Raw genomic sequence first — 19,998 nt, 5'->3', positions numbered from 1 at the left:
CCGATCTGGGACCAGGCTAGTTCAGGCCTAAGTCGAGTTCAAAACTATTTGTCCCGTAATACAGAGTAGAGCTGGGACTACTTGTTAGTATCGTGGCAAGGGAACAAAACACATGGTTTTAACTTATTTAGGAAAACAGCCCTATTGTTGAAAACAAACATGCTGTCGACCAGAGTCACATTTATTTATTTCCCAAGCTATAGCACGCTATTTGACATGCTGCAGGTTTTTAAAGGACCAAAGAGTTTGATCTGTGTCGTGTTTACAATTTTTGCCATGGAAAAAATACAGCGATACTGGTATCGTCACAGCCCCATGTCAGAGGGTGTTGCACAGGGTTAGGTCTACCACTGGAATTGTTGGTCAAATGTGTGTGGGTCTGCTTGTCTGTAGAGGGGAATTTGTAGGGTTTTAGTTGGTAATAGGTTTAGTGGGATGCGGGCTTTGGTTTGTCAGTAGCTTAATCTGTTTAGTGAGCTGTGTTCTGTGTGTCTTTTGAGACTTCTGTCTTTGTGTAAGGCTTGGACAGCAATCGGTTTACTGGTTTCGGTTTGAGTATCTCAGTAATGATACGTGTTTGTGTGTTGAGTCTGAGAGGGAGGCCACATCTGCTGATCATGCTCCTCTCATTATGTATGAGCGATGCAGTGACAACCCCTCCTCTCTGCCCCTCCGCTCTGCCGCAGTCAAGCCGTAATGCAACCCCTGTGATGCCTGATAGCCCTCTGCATTAATGTTTTCTATTTCCCCATCTGCTCATCAATGATACTATTCTACCGATACGCTCTCGCTCCTGAGATCAAATCCCCAATGCCCAATTCACTCTTTCCATATACACAGTCATTCAGTTTCTCTGGCTCGGTTTGAATACTGTTCGAGTGAATACAGACGGACAGGAACGTCGGGCGTACGCAGTAGATCACCCGCTTGGTGTCGGCGGCCAGTGCCGATTCAACATGCAGGACCGTCGAGTATAGATAATAACGTCCGATGTTCTGTGGTTGGAGGCGATGGGAGGGCCACCCGTTGCCCACTGCCGACATTCGCGTTGGTCTTGTCTTCCCTTTTCGTATGCTGCCGTATCCTCCGTTCCTCCCCGTAGGTTTCATAGCTTACACCAATCCATTCGCGTCAGATCAGTCATGACTTCAAGGAAGGATGTATTTACACACACACACAGCCTTCTTCTTTACGTCAAATGATATTTCTTAACCGCCCGCTAGGAAACGTTCGGCTATGGTTTTTGGTATAGATTGCTGTGATTGTCTTGCTGGTTTGTGGACCTTTTTTGTTCAGTCGGCGCTGTTGGTAGATCATCTTAGAACCACGATTGGCTGCAGATATTGTGACCTATTGACCGTGTGATGAGCTGACCCCGGCAGTGTTGGGGCCAATCAGGACGTCTTAACCCAGAAGCAGGGACAGCAGACCTGGGTCAAATACTTTCTTACTTGAGCTGTGCTTAATGAAGTGTGCCGGCCCTGGTACACTGTTGTTTTCATGTTGGTTTCAAGTTAGTGTCCGGCTGCTACTCCTTGGCATCAAACTGAACTTCCTGGTGGTGGAGGATTGCTTGTTTGGACACAGATGTACTGCATGCAAACGCAAGCACGCAGATGTGGTTTACACACACACACACACACACAACGTGTGCAGATTAGAGGAATTAAGTGAGTGTGCTGGCGCTAGGGTTGACCTGCTCCGGATGATGGTCTTTGGCAGTGCTGATGAGATTTTGGCCCCGGCCCCAGCCACTGTAAGCAGATTAGCTCACCCACTGAAAGGTGAACGCTGAACTGCCACGCTACTCTTGTCCACACCAGCGTGTGTGTGTGGGAGAGAGTGGGGATTACATCATCTGACATGGGCGTCGCTCCATCATGACTGAACAGCATCATGACTGAACAGGGCATGTTTTACATCATCTGACATGGGCGTCGCTCCATCGTGACTGAACAGCATCATGACTGAATAGGGCATGTTTTACATCATCTGACATGGGCGTCGCTCCATCGTGACTGAACAGCATCATGACTGAACAGGGCATGTTTTACATCATCTGACATGGGCGTCGCTCCATCGTGACTGAACAGCATCATGACTGAACAGGGCATGTTTTACATCATCTGACATGGGCGTCGCTCCATCATGACTGAACAGCATCATGACTGAACAGGGCATGTTTTACATCATCTGACATGGGCGTTGCTCCATCATGACTGAACAGCATCATGTTCTGAACATGGCATGTTTTACATCATCTGACATGGGTGTCGCTCCATCGTGACTGAACAGCATCATGTTCTGAACAGGGCATGTTTTACATCATCTGACATGGGCGTCGCGCCATCATGACTGAACAGCATCATGTTCTGAACAGGGCATGTTTTACATCATCTGACATGGGCGTCGCTCCATCGTGACTGAACAGCATCATGACTGAACAGGGCATGTTTTACATCATCTGACATGGGCGTTGCTCCATCATGACTGAACAGCATCATGACTGAACAGGGCATGTTTTACATCATCTGACATGGGCGTCGCTCCATCATGACTGAACAGCATCATGTTCTGAACAGGGCATGTTTTACATCATCTGACATGGGCGTCGCTCCATCATGACTGAACAGCATCATGTTCTGAACAGGGCATGTTTTACATCATCTGACATGGGCGTTGCTCCATCATGACTGAACAGCATCATGACTGAACAGGGCATGTTTTACATCATCTGACATGGGCGTCGCTCCATCATGACTGAACAGCATCATGTTCTGAACAGGGCATGTTTTACATCATCTGACATGGGCGTCGCTCCATCGTGACTGAACAGCATCATGTTCTGAACAGGGCATGTTTTACATCATCTGACATGGGCGTCGCTCCATCGTGACTGAACAGCATCATGACTGAACAGCATCATGTTCTGAACCGCATCATGTGTTCATTTCAATATGATATGCGTCTAGTGTTCATTTCAATATGATATGCGTCTAGTGTTCATTTCAATATGATATGCGTCTAGTGTTCATTTCAATATAATATGCGTCTAGTGTTCATTTCAATATGATATGCGTCTAGTGTTCATTTCAATATGATATGCGTCTAGTGTTCATTTCAATATGATATGCGTCTAGTGTTCATTTCAATATGATATGCGTCTAGTGTTCATTTCAATAGATCTCTTTTTAAATTGCTGCAATGAGCAGGTAGACTAATAGGAAATGTCATTAACAAACCAATTAGAATGTCCGGTGGAGGTGTTCTGTTTGCACGTTACGTGCTAAAGAAATTAAGATGAAATGTCATGGTTTAAATTACATTTAATGGTCTCCCCTTTTGATTTTCCTTCATGCTATTCCTAATCGTGTGTATTTGTACATGTAAATAGTCCTCATTCCTGCTATACTGAACCACTAGCTGTCTACGTGCTGTTATATACTGCTATATCGAGTTGCGTTATATCGTGAAAAGGGGAGCCGCTCAAGTACTTGCCCAGTAGCTCTGTCTGCTAAGCCTGTGTGTGTGCCAGCCATGTTGGACAGTGTGGTGTTGTGATTTGAGAGATGTCTCTCTCTTTGTCTCCAGCAGCGTTGGGGGATTTGACGAGCGCCGGCCCATTGCAATGCAGACATGGCCACGGCTATATCGTGACACAGAGGGACATGGTGAGTGCTACACACACGCACGTGCACACACGCACCGACAAGCCGGTTGACTGCAGGGGGTGGGGGGAGGAGGGGGCGAGCATTAGCCTGGTGAAGCAAGAGCTAGGGGGGTGGAGGGGAATGGAGAGGAGGGTGAGCAGTACAGGTTGGATGAGAGGAGAGGTAGAGAGTAAGTGGTTGGTAGAGAGGGTACATCCATTTTTCCTTCATCTTTTGTCCCTGAGGCGCAGGCACACTAGAGGCAGTACAGTGTACCTCACTCCCTGTAGTTAGCGCCGTGGCCCAGGTGAACATTTTTGCTTCGGGCCTCTTTCTGTGACATTGGCTCAAAGGCGCCTGCAGATTACTGGTTATCTCGATTAGAATGCAAAATAGAGACCACAAGATCTCAGAGTTAAGCCTAGTTCTTTACAAGACATGCGCTTTGACTTGGGCATCCTCTATGGAAGCAATACAAGGACTTATTTGAGGATGGTGATTTCAAAACAAGAGCTGCCTGTCCACAGAACAGCAGTTCCCTGGAATGAGCGCCTGACGTCAACCATAATCAATTTCCTAGAAGAAAACTGGCAACAAAGAACTGTATGTTCAGAAGTTAAGCCTTCCTATTCTCCTTCTTCCTTGAACCAATCTGGGTATTTTTTCCCCCAGAGTTTGTAATACTCACCTGAAGTTAAAAATGATAGTTGGCTTTAAAAAACGAACTTATTTTCGTCTTACATAGGTTGTCATTTCATCCAAACCATTGGTTATTTAGCAATGGCCGGAATCTCCTGGCTAGCATTTTTGAAGCATGTTAGCAATGCTAGTGGAAACCGACTGTATTAGTTAGCGGAGCATTATAGCATTAGCTGCTCTTAAAGTCCCAAATCACCATTATTATTATTTTTTGGCTTGGTGAAACATTTTAAAATATGCTAATTTCGATCTAAAAGGATGTTTTAGACTCATGAGTAGCCATAGCCGTCTCTAGCTTTCATGTCTGGCTCAGTGTTTTCCGTCTCATCTTATACCCACCGGTTAATGGCTGCGAGCAACCTTTACATGCACACACTGAGCCGAGCCAGAGTATCGTAGGAGTGTGTCGTCCTCCCGAGAGTGTGTCATGTGTCACGCTCCTTGAGCGCAAACTGTGGTTTTAAAGTTCACAGGGAGTGGAGGTGACACCGATGACATTTGTCAAGACTGACAGCAACCGTTAGCCAGTGAAACGGTTTGGTGTGATGCCAGTGGAAGAGGATCATAATGTATGTTACCCTACTTCTGCAAGCAGCCAACCAGTTAATGTCCCTGACGTCTATTGAAATGTGAGCGTGTTTGGAAAGCGGTACAGATGTAAAATCAGCTGAAGACCAAGGTGTACTCCTAGTGTAGACAGACAGAACGGGAAGGAGGTTGGATGGGCCGGACCGGCAGGCAGGCGGAAAACAGGCTGACCGATGGTTTGCAGAATGACTTTGCCTTGTCTGTGTTAATAAGAAGAACCCACCCAGGATTGTCTTGAATCTGATGAAATGCTTTAGAAAACCCATTTTTTTCTCAGTGTTGCACTCTTCTACACTTTGATCATACATTATTATTGTCCGTGTACATTTGTACGCGTTTGTGTGCTGGTGTGTGTGTGTGTGTACTCATACGCATGTGAAAAATGCACAAATGTTTTTGTCTGGTGGGACTGCCAGTCTTGAATCTGGAGATTTTGGCCAGGCTTCGTTTGCATGTGTGTGAGCCTTTGTCCCTGTGGGCAGCCAAGCACATAGCCTATACTCTCCCTCTGTTGGTTATGTCCTCACTACAGGAGGGATGGAGGGAGGGGGAGAGAGTCGCAACTGACCAGTAGTGGCTTTGCTTCAAAATGGAATTGACATAATATGGCTGGTAGATGCTGGTGGGCACAGCGAGGGTGTGTGTATGTGGCCTGCGTGTGTGTACCCTACGTGCATGTGTGCGTGTCAGCTGTGTGGGCCAGAAAAAAGGGTCCTTCAGCAAATGGAGGTCTGTGTTTGTGAAACATCGGAGTGTAATTTGGGATCCATACTTTCCATTTTCCATTCATTCATGCATATTGCATAACCACCACCAGGTTACATGCACTCTATGAGATTTGTTGGTTGGACTAATTCTATCCAGCACCCCCCTTTTTCAGGATATTTCTGGAGTACGCAGTACATCCAGGGGGAGACTTCACACAATTGCGTGATGTTTATCTGGTGCTCAGTAGGATAAAAAGACACGCTTTGGTGTCTTCGCGGCGGGTTTATTTGGAGCCCTCTTCAAGGTCAATTTGAGAGTGCTCGTCTCTTTGCTGGGAGTATGGAAATGAGTGCTCTTTGAGAGAGGGTACGTTGCAACGCTTTGCACAGCCCTCCAGCAATGCAAAAATAAATGTGAGTCTCTCTTGTTGACTCTCTCTCTCTCTCTTTCTTTTTCATTGACTCTGTCTCTCCCCCTCTCTCGCTCACACAAACAGTTACACAGAGAAGGCTGTTAGAGTAAACAGCAAGCGGTTGCAGTTCATACAGGCATTTAAGGAGACACATCAGCTATTAGCATGGACCCCCTGTGGCACCACAGCAAAGCAGACTGCTGTAGAGCGTCTGTTCTGTCTTGTCTGTGTGAATGGCTCTCTGTTGTTGCGCTGAGCCGGGCTAATAGTTTGTTTAAATTCTTCCAATTAGTTGCTATGATCGCTAGACGGAGACGAACCTGGCTAGTTATCGGTGGGAGAGGATGCCGGTGGGTGAGCGCCTGTCCCTGTCTCCTCGTCTCCCTCGCTTTTCCTCTTTCTCTCTTTCCAATCTTCTTTCTCTTCCACTACTTTTTTGTCCCTCGTGTGCCCCTCTCCCTTTTCTCCTCTCACCATCATCACAAAGTGTCAGTGATTTTTGCCTTGTTTTCTGGTCCATTGCAGAGAGGGGCATTAGGCGAGGCACTGTGACCTGACCCGACCCGGCCTAGTGAAGGCTGCAGCTGCACCACTCTGTAGTCACGTTGTTATGTCCTCCTGTCCTGGCGCTGGACCAGCGGGCCTGCTAAACTGTGTCATCATCCCGTTATTTAGTCCATCCAAGATCTCACAGTACAAGTACAGGCCAAGAGACGGAGCAGGAAACGCTGGTGCATTCTGGAATTTTAGGTTGGTTCCGTGAGAGGTGTGTGTGTGTGTGTGTGTGTTTGAATAAGGCTGGTTGTGGTCCCCCTGTCTCTTTCCCCTGCAGTGCTGGAGGCTGCCTAGTTTCACTCTGCCCCTGGGGTAAACACACACACACACACACGCAGCCTGCATGCCTGCATTCACACATCACATTCAGTCAGACAGCTTTGATTCACAGCATGCTACGGTGTAGGTTTACTTCTAGATGATTTCTGGATGTTGAGGTGCCCAAATTGGGCTATTCAGTGTTTTTTGGCATCTTCTTCTTACTGAAGGAAAATTCCATTTAGTCTGAACTGAAGGTGTAGGGTCCAGATCATTTGAAAACCCACGGTGTGTGTATCTTTCCCAGTGTGTCTCCGAGTGTGTGGGGGTGGGTTTTTGTCTGTGGAGCGGCGCGGCGCGCTCAAACACTCCCGAGTTGTTGTGTTGGGAGTCGTTCAGATTCAGACACCAGTGGCGTTGCCATGGCGACCGCGTGGGTGCACGCTCGTTAGTGAAGTGTAATGTCTCTGTCTTTCGCTCCCCGGCGCAGAAGCTCGACTGACTCGATGCCGGTGCTTCCCGCACTCGAGTGGTGGAATGGAAACCGTTTTCTCTCTCTCAGACTCTTCATGGCCTTATACAGACATGTGTCTCTGTGTCTTTTTTGAATATCATGAATATACTATGTTTGGTAGGAGAGGGCAGAAGCCCTGCCTAGGGAAACTGGCCTGGGTTGTGTTCATTAGGCACGACATGGACAAACGCTCCAGTGAAACGGAGAGGTACGATCTGAACTTGTCCAATAATATATATGCTATGTATTCCGTTGCATTTAAAAAAACAAACCTGTGTGCCCTAATGAACACAACTCTGTTATATACCTCTTGTCATTCATAATTGATGGACACACCAAGCCCACGTGTCTGCCGGTTAGAAATGTTTTGCGATGATGTGCTCTAATGAACAGAACCCTGTTTTTGTTGTTTTTCTCAGTCTTTGATGGGAGAGGTAGAGCTGTTCAAGGCTTGATACTGGTGAGCTCACCCCTCTCTTTCACATCCACCTGACTCCTCCTCTCTTTCTTGGTTTTGATGACCTAATTCCCCCCCCCCCCCCCCCCCCACTGCATACCCCGGAGGGCACGGAGGTGTTAGATATAGCAGGACCTCTACAAAACCTGACTCACGCACTCTGATACCGAGCCTGCTACGTCTGCTGAGACGTGCTCCCATTGCTGGGCCGTATTCATTAGTGCACCATAGCTAAACGTAGCATGGTATGTCTTGCAAAATATGAGTTTCTTATTGGTTATCTTTTAAGTCCAGGTAGCCGCTCCCCGTTTCGGTCCGTTTGCCTCTGTGTGATGTCTAGTGAATAGGACCCTGGTTTCCAGAGTCCGATCCCATCCTTTTGTCACTAGATTATTAGATTTCACATGTAGTTTGCACGTCAAGGTAGGAGGGCTGTTGAAGTAGTTTACTGAGTGGTGTTCATCATCTTTAAGCTTTTTAGTCAGCTCAGAAGCCAGAACCAAATATTTAATGCACTGGCAGCCAACTAGCTTTTTTTAGGATTGAGAGTAGGGATGTATGATATATCGGATTCAGGCGATATTAGCCAAAAATGCCAATATCGGTATCGGCCCGATGTCTAGTTTAACGCCGATGTGCAAAACCGATGTCAAAGCTGACGTGCATACCTATATAATGTAGGTACATGATGTAACGGCGCCACGTAAAATGTTGTGCTACAAGTGCAACACAGTATTCCTAACCTAGCCCACAATGTCTGCTGTGTGGATCGAGCAGTCAACAAGTCTTATCAGTCATTTGAAAGAGTAAGAACATTTCAGCAAGACAACTCAAAGGCGAAATCCATTAACATTTTAACATTTACATTTTACATTTAAGTCATTTAGCAGACGCTCTTATCCAGAGCGACTTACAAATTGGTGCATTCACCTTATGACATCCAGTGGAACAGCCACTTTACAATAGTGCATCTAAATCTTTTAAGGGGGGGGGGGGTGAGAAGGATTACTTTATCCTATCCTAGGTATTCCTTAAAGAGGTGGGGTTTCAGGTGTCTCCGGAAGGTGGTGATCGACTCCGCTGTCCTGGCGTCGTGAGGGAGTTTGTTCCACCATTGGGGGGCCAGAGCAGCGAACAGTTTTGACTGGGCTGAGCGGGAACTGTACTTCCTCAGTGGTAGGGAGGCGAGCAGGCCAGAGGTGGATGAACGCAGTGCCCTTGTTTGGGTGTAGGGCCTGATCAGAGCCTGGAGGTACTGGGGTGCCGTTCCCCTCACAGCTCCGTAGGCAAGCACCATGGTCTTGTAGCGGATGCGAGCTTCAACTGGAAGCCAGTGGAGAGAGCGGAGGAGCGGGGTGACGTGAGAGAACTTGGGAAGGTTGAACACCAGACGGGCTGCGGCGTTCTGGATGAGTTGTAGGGGTTTAATGGCACAGGCAGGGAGCCCAGCCAACAGCGAGTTGCAGTAATCCAGACGGGAGATGACAAGTGCCTGGATTAGGACCTGCGCCGCTTCCTGTGTGAGGCAGGGTCGTACTCTGCGGATGTTGTAGAGCATGAACCTACAGGAACGGGCCACCGCCTTGATGTTAGTTGAGAACGACAGGGTGTTGTCCAGGATCACGCCAAGGTTCTTAGCGCTCTGGGAGGAGGACACAATGGAGTTGTCAACCGTGATGGCGAGATCATGGAACGGGCAGTCCTTCCCCGGGAGGAAGAGCAGCTCCGTCTTGCCGGGGTTCAGCTTGAGGTGGTGATCGGTCATCCACACTGATATGTCTGCCAGACATGCAGAGATGCGATTCGCCACCTGGTCATCAGAAGGGGGAAAGGAGAAGATTAGTTGTGTGTCGTCTGCATAGCAATGATAGGAGAGACCATGTGAGGTTATGACAGAGCCAAGTGACTTGGTGTATAGCGAGAATAGGAGAGGGCCTAGAACAGAGCCCTGGGGGACACCAGTGGTGAGAGCACGTGGTGAGGAGACAGATTCTCGCCACGCCACCTGGTAGGAGCGACCTGTCAGGTAGGACGCAATCCAAGCGTGGGCCGCGCCGGAGATGCCCAACTCGGAGAGGGTGGAGAGGAGGATCTGATGGTTCACAGTATCGAAGGCAGCCGATGGGTCTAGAAGGATGAGAGCAGAGGAGAGAGAGTTAGCTTTAGCAGTGCGGAGCGCCTCCGTGATACAGAGAAGAGCAGTCTCAGTTGAATGACTAGTCTTGAAACCTGACTGATTTGGATCAAGAAGGTCATTCTGAGAGAGATAGCGGGAGAGCTGGCCAAGGACGGCACGTTCAAGAGTTTTGGAGAGAAAAGAAAGAAGGGATACTGGTCTGTAGTTGTTGACATCGGAGGGATCGAGTGTAGGTTTTTTCAGAAGGGGTGCAACTCTCGCTCTCTTGAAGACGGAAGGGACGTAGCCAGCGGTCAGGGATGAGTTGATGAGCGAGGTGAGGTAAGGGAGAAGGTCTCCGGAAATGGTCTGGAGAAGAGAGGAGGGGATAGGGTCAAGCGGGCAGGTTGTTGGGCGGCCGGCCGTCACAAGACGCAAGATTTCATCTGGAGAGAGAGGGGAGAAAGAGGTCAGAGCACAGGGTAGGGCAGTGTGAGCAGAACCAGCGGTGTCGTTTGACTTAGCAAACGAGGATCGGATGTCGTCGACCTTCTTTTCAAAATGGTTGACGAAGTCATCTGCAGAGAGGGAGGAGGGGGGGAGGGGGAGGAGGATTCAGGAGGGAGGAGAAGGTGGCAAAGAGCTTCCTAGGGTTAGAGGCAGATGCTTGGAATTTAGAGTGGTAGAAAGTGGCTTTAGCAGCAGAGACAGAAGAGGAAAATGTAGAGAGGAGGGAGTGAAAGGATGCCAGGTCCGCAGGGAGGCGAGTTTTCCTCCATTTCCGCTCGGCTGCCCGGAGTTAACGCCAAGATAATGGAATTCATTGCCCTTGACAATCAACCGTTCTCTGTTGTGGGTGATGTTGGCTTTTGCGACTGGTTGAGCAACGGTGCACACTACCAAGTGCGCGATTTTTCAGATGTTGCCCTACCGGATTTACACCGTAATAGCGTCACTGCTATAGTTGAAGTCGGAAGTTTTCATACACCTTAGCCAAATACATTTCAACTCAGTTTTTCACAATTCTTGACATTTAATCCTAGTAAAAATTCCCTGTTTTAGGTCAGTTAGGATCACCACTTTATTTTAAGAATGTGAAATGTCAGAATAATAGTAGAGTGATTTTATTTCAGCTTTTATTTCTTTCATCACATTCCCAGTGGGTCAGAAGTTTATATACTGAATTAGTATTTGGTAGCATTGCCTTTAAATGGTTTACTTGGGTCAAACGTTTCGGGTAGCCTTCCACAAGCTTCCCACAATAAGTTGGGTGAATTTTGGCCCATTCCTCCTGACAGAGCTGGTGTAACTGAGTCAGGTTTGTAGGCCTCCTTGGTCGCTTTTTCTGTTCTGCCCACAAATGTTCTATAGGATTGAGGTCAGGGCTTAGTGATGGCCACTCCAATACCTTGACTATGTTGTCCTTAAGCCATTTTGCCACAACTTTTGAAATATGCTTGGGGTCATTGTCCATTTGGAAGACCCATTTGCGACCAATCTTTAACTTCCTGACTGATGTCTTGAGATGTTGCTTCAATATATCCACATAATTTTCCTTTCTCATGATGCCATCTATTTTGTGAAGTGCACCAGTCACTCCTGCAGCAAAGCACCCCCACAACATGATGCTGCCACCCCCGTGCTTCACGGTTGGGATGGTGTTCTTCGGCTTGCAAGCCTCCCCCTTTTTCCTCCAAACATAACGATGGTCATCCAAACATTTCTATTTTTTTTTCATCAGACCAGAGGACATTTCTCCAAAAAGTATGATCTTTGTCCCCATGTGCAGTTGCAAACCGTAGTCTGGCTTTTTTATGGCAGTTTTGGAGCAGTGGTTTCTTCCTTGCTGAGTGGCCTTTCAGGTTATGTCGATATAGGACTCGTTTTAATGTGGTTATATACTCAGCAACAAAAAAAACATCCCCTCACTGTCAACTGAGTTTATTTTCAGCAAACTTAACATTTTAAATATTTGTATGGACATAACAAGATTCAACAACTGAGACAAACTGAACAAGTTCCACAGACATGTAACTAACAAATGTTGAATAATGTGTCCCTGAACAAAGGGGGGTCAAAATCAAAAGTAACAGTCAGTATCTGGTGTGGCCACCAGCTGCATTAAGTACTGCAGTGCATCTCCTCCTCATGGACTGCACCAGATTTGCCAGTTCTTGTTGTGAGATGTTACCCCACTCTTCCACCAAGGCACCTACACGTTCCCGGACAGTTTCTGGGACGAATGGCCCTGCCCTCACATCCTCCATTTTTTGGAGTCAACAGAAGTCAGAAATAGTATTATAAATATTTACTTACCTTTGATGATCTTCATCAGAATGCACTCCCAGGAATCCCAGTTCCACAATAAATGTTTGTTTTGTTCGATATAGTCCTTCATTTATGTCCAAATACCTTCATTTTGTTTGCGTATTCAGTCCAGTATTCCACATTCATGACGCGTAGTTCAGACGAAAAGTCAAAACAATTCCATTACAGTTCGTAGAAACATGTCAAACGATGTATAGAATCAATCTTTAGGATGTTTTTAACATACATCTTCAATAATGTTTCAACCGGAGAATTCCTTTGTCTTAAGAAATGCGATGGAAATCAGGTCGCTCTCACGTGACCGCGCATGTTCAGCTCGTGCCAGACACCTGACTCAAAGAGCTCTCCTTTCCTCATTCTTCACAGTAGAAGCATCAAACAAGGTTTTAAAGACTGTTGACATCTAGTGGAAGCCTTAGGAAGTGCAAAATGACCAATATCCAACTGTATATTGGATAGGCAAACCTCAGATTTCACACTTCCTGGTTGGATTTTTTCTCAGGTTTTTGCCTGCCAAATGAGTTATTTTATACTCACAGACATCATTCAAAAAGTTTTAGAAACTTCAGAGTGTTTTCTATCCAAATCTACTAATAATATGCATATCTCTACTCTGGGCACCTTTTCATCCAAGCTACTCAATACTGCCACCCAGCCATAAGAAGTTAACACCTTCTACCCCCAAGCCATAAGACTGCTGAACAATTAATCAAATGGCCTTCGGACTATTACATTGAACCCCCCCCCCCCCCCCCCATTTGCTTTTGTACACTGCTGCTACTCGCTGTTTATTATCTATGCATAGTCACTTTACCCCTACCTACATGTACAAATGACCTCTAACCTGTACCCCTGTACACTGACTCGGTACCGGTACCCCCTGTATGTAACCTCGTTATTGTTACTTTTTATAATTTTTTACTTTAGATTATATGGTCAATATTTTCTTAACTCTTCTTGAACTGGACTGTTGGTTAAGGGCTTGTAAGTAAGCATTTCATGGTAAGGTCTACACTTGTAGTACTCGGCGCATGTGACAAGTTTTATTTGATTTTACGCAAATATTAGTGTTGTAGCTCTTATCGCAGGACTGTGACTGTGTGAAATCACCTCCCCAGTCAGCCTATTGTGTGTATTGACATTCATATTGCACTGTACAGCTTTACCTAAGGATTGGGGATCAATGAAATGGGCTATCAGTCTACTCAATACCCAATATATTTTTTCCCAACATCCTCCTCAGAGTTATCAGACTCCAAAACATCCACGCAGTATTGTTTTTCCTCTGGAATAGTGTTCAATACACACAGGTTGACAATAAATGTGGCTCAATTCACAGTTGTTTCTGAGTTCCTCAATAAGAGCTACGGCGCTAATGTTCTCTGGGTGTCACTGAGTAGACTGATACCCCATGTCATTGATCCACAATCCATAGGTAAGGCTGTACAGTGAAATAAGTATGCCCCCAATGCAATTCTAAAGTGTAATCCATTCAGTGTGATTTCAACAGATTTTTGTCAAATTAATAAATTGTCTTTTGTTGATTTTATATAACAACATTCCAATCTCGTTTAGCATGATCTATTCAATTATGGCATAATTCTACTATTTCTATTCATTTGCATCACTGTCAGTGACACCATTTTATTTTGAAAGCTCACCGCAAAGTCTACTATTGTGGCTAATTCTTATTGTGGCTAGCTTCACATAGATGGATCCAACCACCATTATTCAAATAAGAACTGTCTCATATATTAGGGTTATTTTAGATGATGACACCTAGCTATATAGTTAGCTAGCTAACTATAGCTACTGAAACAGATTATGTCGTTTTGCTATGTTTTTGGGGAAGAACATTGTTTGCATCCATGAGCTAGCTAGCTAGCTTTCGTTATGACCAGCACTGTATGTACGCCAGACAACTTTACCAGCATCATAGCATATGAATCGTTGTGACATATGAAATAGCAGTGATAGTGTAGTCAATGTGTAATAACTACGTAAAAAATGTATGAACGCGTTAAATTATTATGTGATGTGCGGTCATATTCAGGTCCTGATTGTTCAACAAGCTTATTTGACGCGTCAGACTCAAAAGGTGTATTTCCATAGAAATCCTGGTTGAGAATGAAACGACTGAACAAATGAACAAAGAAACAGCTCAGCAAGTAAGTGAAAAATAGGTTTTGATTACGTTTTACTGGTAATGGGGACATACGTAAATGGCAACACAATAACTTTTTGGTCAGTGTGGTGTGCGTGTAGTCTTTATTTAACTAGGCAAGTCAGTTAAGAACAAATTCTTATTTACAATGACGTCCTACCCCGGCCAAACCCGAACAACGCTGGGACAATTGTGCGCCGCCCTATGGGACTCCCAATCACGGCCGGATGTGATACAGCCTGGATTTGAACCAGGGACTGTAGTGACGCCTCTTGCACTGAGATGCAGTGCCTTAGACCGCTGCGTCCATGTGTGTGTGTTAACTATTTAACTGTACTAGAATGCTTAAAATGCTGCTAAAATGTTAAATATCGGTTATCTATATTGTTTTTTGGGGGGGAGGGGCAAGGAAAATATCGGATATCGGTATCGGCCAAAAATGTCATATCGGTGCATCACTAGTTGAGAGTTAAGAAACTCTTGGTCATCTTTGAACTAATTTTGGGTTTTGATTGTGAGTCTAGTATTGAATTGTGTTTTGGCCATGCTGAAGTTTCAGCCTTACTTTCATATTTGGATGATTCTCTCACTGGTTTCAGTCTCCTACCCTTTAGCCAGAGGGGGCTTATGGAACCTCTTGCATCATCAGAGTATCTTGGAAGCTTTCCTGAATATTTTATGCTATCTTGACAGTGCAGCTTTATGGAGGAGTTTCTCATATCCCTACCTGAGGGTTGTGAGCAATACTTAAAAAAAACAGTTTTATTCGCACTGAAAATACACATTGACACCCACGTGCATGCACACACACACACCTATGCCTTCATTCACGAACCAGCACTAGCATGCTTACCAGTGCACATGGGAGACTAGCTCCTTCTCACATACACATGTACAGTGTGTGTATCCCAAATGGCATCCTATTCCCTACATAGTGCACTACTTTTGACCAGAACTCTATGGGCCCTAGTCAAAAGTAGTGCACTAATATAGGGAATAGGGTTCCAGTTGGAATGTAGACAGTAACAAAAGCTGGTATTCTTCATTTCCACGTGCAGGGTTGTTGTTGGGGGTAGGGTGTCTGGGTGTGCGTGTTCTCAGAGCACAGGGAACTGTCTCATGATAGTGATTCGGAGAAAAATGGCCCTGGGGTAGAGGAGGATGACACGCCAAACAAGGTTACACGGGAGGAATGGGCCTCTCTACTTCCACCCACACTAGCATACCACTTAGAGTAAAGCCATGCATTAGGATTGAATACTTAGTAGTATGTTAGTGTGGCTGTGTTTCTCAACCCCTGGTCTATGATACTGTTGTCCTGTCAGTTGGTAGATCAGTATCTAATGCTACGGAGCTGTGCAATGTCAAACCAAGTAAGCGGTCATGATTTGGTTAGTTGCCAAAGTCACCGGCTTGTTTTGAGTGACGGCGAACCATCCGAGGAGATTTTATAATGCCAGGGTTGCCTGATACAATAGTGGCGTTCCAAAAACTTTTGCAAGTCACCAACATGCACACATTGTGAAGTTCCTTAACATTTTCTCCTGTTTTTCTTTTTTCCTTTCCTGTCTTTACCAGTGTGCCCAAGGACTGTGAGAGCTCCTTGAGACTCCAGGCACACAACACCTCACTGACATCCAGATGATGCTGGAGGTGCAAGAGGAAAGAGCAGCAGCCACAGCAGGAAACTTCAGCCGGAAAGAGCGTGTCAAGAAGGAGCGGGACGAGGCGGGCCCAGACAGTGGCCGAGCCAATAGCAACACTAACCCCCCCTCTAATAACCACAACTCCGCCCTCGCCGGCACAGGCCACAGGAACCCCCGGGCCAAGGCCACACCCTCGGCCAGCCCGCACCAGCACTTGACTCCGCCCTCTGTCTCCCTGGGATCGCCGTCAATGCATTCCAGCAATCCCAAAGTGAGGAACTCCCCGTCGGCTAACACGCAGAGGTGAGCTGGGTCCATGTGCTATTATGTCTCTCTCTTGGCTCTTTAAAACAGGGGTACAACTCCACTTTTTTAAGGACAAATTATCCTCCGCTCCCGGGCCACTCCCACGGGCCACAGGTTGTACATCCCCGCTTGATAACCTGTCAATCCCGCTGCGTAATGAAAGAGTTTGAATGCCTTCCGCGTTGCCTCAAAAGCAAACGGGCGGCGTATCTCAGAAGATTGCTATATATCATCTCAACGTGGTTCTGGAGATGTTCAGCACTTCTCCGGGACAGTCACTGCAATCAAGACGACCTAGAATGAACCGTTTGTCCTTCTCTGATTAAGACCACCGTGTTAACTGCCGTGCCGTCTGACTCTCCGTTCTGTGTTGTAGTTATAGCGTGGTATTTATTGAATCCTGTCTCGCAGTTGGATCTAAGTCCTCCGCTCCTAAACCTGCTAAGAGGTCAGGCGAACTCAGATCTATCAGATCTGGCATCCTGTGTGAGGTTACACGACGACCAGACTTGGTGAACTACTTTGGCCTGTTAAAGCTTAACCTAGTGCAGCAGGTCCTGGCTATGCGTGAGCCCTGGAACAGTGGCCTGAGTGTCTCCACCCTGCAGCTGCCTCTCTGCCAGCCCATCCCGGGCCGGCCCGTGCTGACTCAGGCCCTCTGGGACTAGTATAAAGGCTGCAGCTGCACTGCCAAAGCCCTGCTGGGGCCCGTCTCACAGTAGGTACGCCGGCCATATTGGCTCAACGTTTGGCTTCGGATCCATATTGGCTCCGGTTTTGGCCGCGAGGCCATTTTGGCTGGGTTTTTAGGAGAGTGCTAGGGCTTATGTTTCACTGCTAGCTGGAAAGGGAGGCCTGGTAGGGTCCTGTTTGGAGATTGTTGTTACTCCCATTGAGTGGTGTGACGCTGCCAGTCAACTATTTTCGATCTGTCCCTAGACTTTTAGCCCAATGCAGTGGTCATGCTGAACCTCGTACCACCAGCAATGGATTCCGGCAGGTCTCAAGCTAAATTAGTGTGTGGTCAGACCAGAGACGGAAGAGGAAGGCTGCAAATTCCATTAACTAAGTAGACCAGACCCAGGTGCTATTGCATTGGTGTCTATAGAAGACACATCCAGTTAAGTAGACCGGAACTGACAATTATTTTTCAATGCCCGAGTGAACTATCTTCATTTATCCACCATCTTTGGTCAGACTACCCGTTCCGTATCTGTTGTGCTTCCCTGTGTTCTACTTCCCGTTTCTCCTCCAACTTCATCGAGCAGCCCCCTTTCCCCCTGCTTTGTCCATGTGTAACTGGTCTCCATGGCAATGGGGCGAGTTGTGTTCCTGTCTCTAGGTTTCGGCCCAGCACAGGGAGAAATATGGCTGTGTACTAGTGCCTACTTTAACAAGGCACCGATTATATATTAACACCCCCCTCCACCTCCCCTGCTGTTCCCAACTCTGTCAACAAAGAATGGGTGAGGACTGGAGGTGGCCCTGTTTACCCTTTTTTTAATCACTCACCTGCGTGCGTCATGCCTCCCCAACCAGGATCTGGGCTGTGTTCATTAGGGCACGCAACAAAATGTTTCAGTCCCTTTTCTAACGTATTGGTGCCTAAATGAACATGACCCAGCTGCTGATTTAAGAGTGATGCTTTCTCAGGGCGGGGAGCTGCCATGTGCCTCCCTCAGCCTGATAATGACGGTGGTTGGTGGTTTGATGTAAATAATGGGTGTATTAGTTTCTACTGTTAAGCGCATGTGATAAGACTTGCAAATAATTTTTTTACTTTTTTTGTTGAGAACAGCAATTGCATATTGTTTGATTTTCCCCCACTAACTCTGGTTGTCTTTCCTCTCCTTCAGCAGTCCCAAACAGAAGCAGGAGGCCATGGTATGCTCCCCACCCGTCATGTCTCCCTCCAGCGCCGCCCAGATGGACTCAAAACTGCCCAATCAGGGAAAGCCGGGGGGCGCTGGCAGCCAATCGCAGCCCTCGCCCTGTGACCCCAAAATTCTAGGCCCTAAGGGGCCCGTAGGGAGCCTGGGACTAAAAAACGGACAAGGCCTGAATGCAGGCAACGGGGCCAAGGGCAAAATGAAGAGGGAAAGAAGCACTTCGGTGGAGTCGTTTGAGCATCGTGACACGGGGACGCCCAACAACGAGGGGGATCAGAAAGGTAAGGCCGAGCCCTCCCCTACAACTAGTGATGGAGCCATCAACAGGTTTTAGTCTGTCAACCTAAAAGAAGGCTTTTGATATGGAAGACAGGGTAATGATCAACATCCTATGGCACCTACAGTATCACTACATCATAATAGTCTCATGGGGCCCGATTCAGAGTTCAGATATGCACATGCTACTCTTACTGTCTATTTCTCCAGAATCTCAAGGCAGATTATTGTCCCCTAGTGAAAATGACTGTTCATACCAAATAGTAAGAAACCCGTTGAAAACCAGTTTTTTTTCTTCTCTTCACGTTCAACATCACCTTGCTGGAGCACCTTGTTCTCAACGCTCCGCCGGGACATCAACTAGTCAGAGGGGGGAACTCAAAGTGTCAAAATACAAGGACTAGGTCTAGGATGTTGAGGTGTGAATTATTAACTCATGATATGGAGTTGTCTGAGTGGGCTTTGTGACGGCTGTAGAGTCGTGTCCTTATAAGATGGCTCCCAGGCTTATCTGGCATGTCACGATGGCCCCCAGGACCCCACAGGGAATGTCATTAGTCACACTATTCTTGGTAGCTTTCGCCCTAGTAAGAGGGAAGCGTGTGTGTGCGTGTGCGTGTGTGTGCGTGTGTGTGTGTGCGTGTGTGTGCGTGTGTGTGCGTGTGCGTGTGTGTGTGTGTGTTCCTCCTCGGGGCTGGCTGTAGTGCTGCATTAAGACATACACAACCCCGTTTATCTCCTGGTAGAAAAAACTCTGTGTAGGCTGGAGCCTTGGAAGAAACCATCTCACTGTGTTCAAGGGGGTGTCCAGTCGTTTTCTCCTTTAGTATTTCCATTTCACTGAGACATCTGGTGGTTACTACTGAGATTGCTGTTACTGAGCGGGATCTGGTTCTACGTCTTTCATGATATGAAATCATATAAACGTGAACAGTATTTTTCTTTTGGTATTGAGCCTACCACAACTCGATATTTTATAGATGAATGAAAATGACAGTGGGCCAAATGGTAAAAGCATGTGAAAAGAAATGGGAATGGGTGTAGTGTATATTAATAAAATACACTCTCCCAGAATGCCCCTCCAGACACGTCAGTTTGATTGCTTAGTGTTAATGTAGATTGTTAGGTAATTGTTGATTTTAAATGACATGCTTTAGGTGTGTGCCAGTGGCCATTTGTTTGTGGCATGCGCGTCTGTTGATGTAGCATGTGGATCATTCTGCACAGGGAGCTTCCACTCCATGTCCATCTCCAGCTAACACACACACACACACACACACACACACACACACACACACACACACACACACACACACACACACACCACCTCATAAAGTTTTCAGGCTCTTGGCCTCGGGGCCTGCAGTGCATTGCTCACAGCTGCTTGCCTGGAGGGGCCCACAGGTTTGGGGCTGGCGGTGGGGACAGAAGT

At 46.7% G+C, this 19,998-nt stretch overlaps 1 protein-coding gene across 9 annotated transcripts in view; it reads left to right on the top strand.

Moving 5' to 3' along the window:
* bcl9 (BCL9 transcription coactivator) overlaps positions 1-19,998 on the top strand; it is a 106,821-nt gene that overhangs the window by 76,944 nt on the left and 9,879 nt on the right. For 4 of the 9 annotated variants that reach the window (XM_071387835.1, XM_071387841.1, XM_071387837.1 and 1 more), the window contains exons 3-5: positions 3,592-3,671; positions 16,028-16,398; positions 18,258-18,571. In XM_071387835.1, coding sequence (XP_071243936.1) covers positions 16,091-16,398; positions 18,258-18,571 — 622 coding nt within the window. In that variant the 5' untranslated portion in view covers positions 3,592-3,671; positions 16,028-16,090. Of the gene's footprint in view, positions 1-3,591; positions 3,672-6,582; positions 6,808-16,027; positions 16,399-18,257; positions 18,572-19,998 lie in introns of all 9 variants that reach the window. The other 5 variants (XM_071387836.1, XM_071387834.1, XM_071387839.1 and 2 more) reach the window with 4 other exon arrangements.

The sequence above is a fragment of the Salvelinus alpinus genome, chromosome 38, assembly GCF_045679555.1.
Source record: "Salvelinus alpinus chromosome 38, SLU_Salpinus.1, whole genome shotgun sequence".
Lineage (NCBI taxonomy): Eukaryota > Metazoa > Chordata > Actinopteri > Salmoniformes > Salmonidae > Salvelinus > Salvelinus alpinus.
The sequence above is the reverse complement of the archived record's forward strand: the minus strand, read 5'-3'. Positions and strand labels throughout refer to the sequence as shown.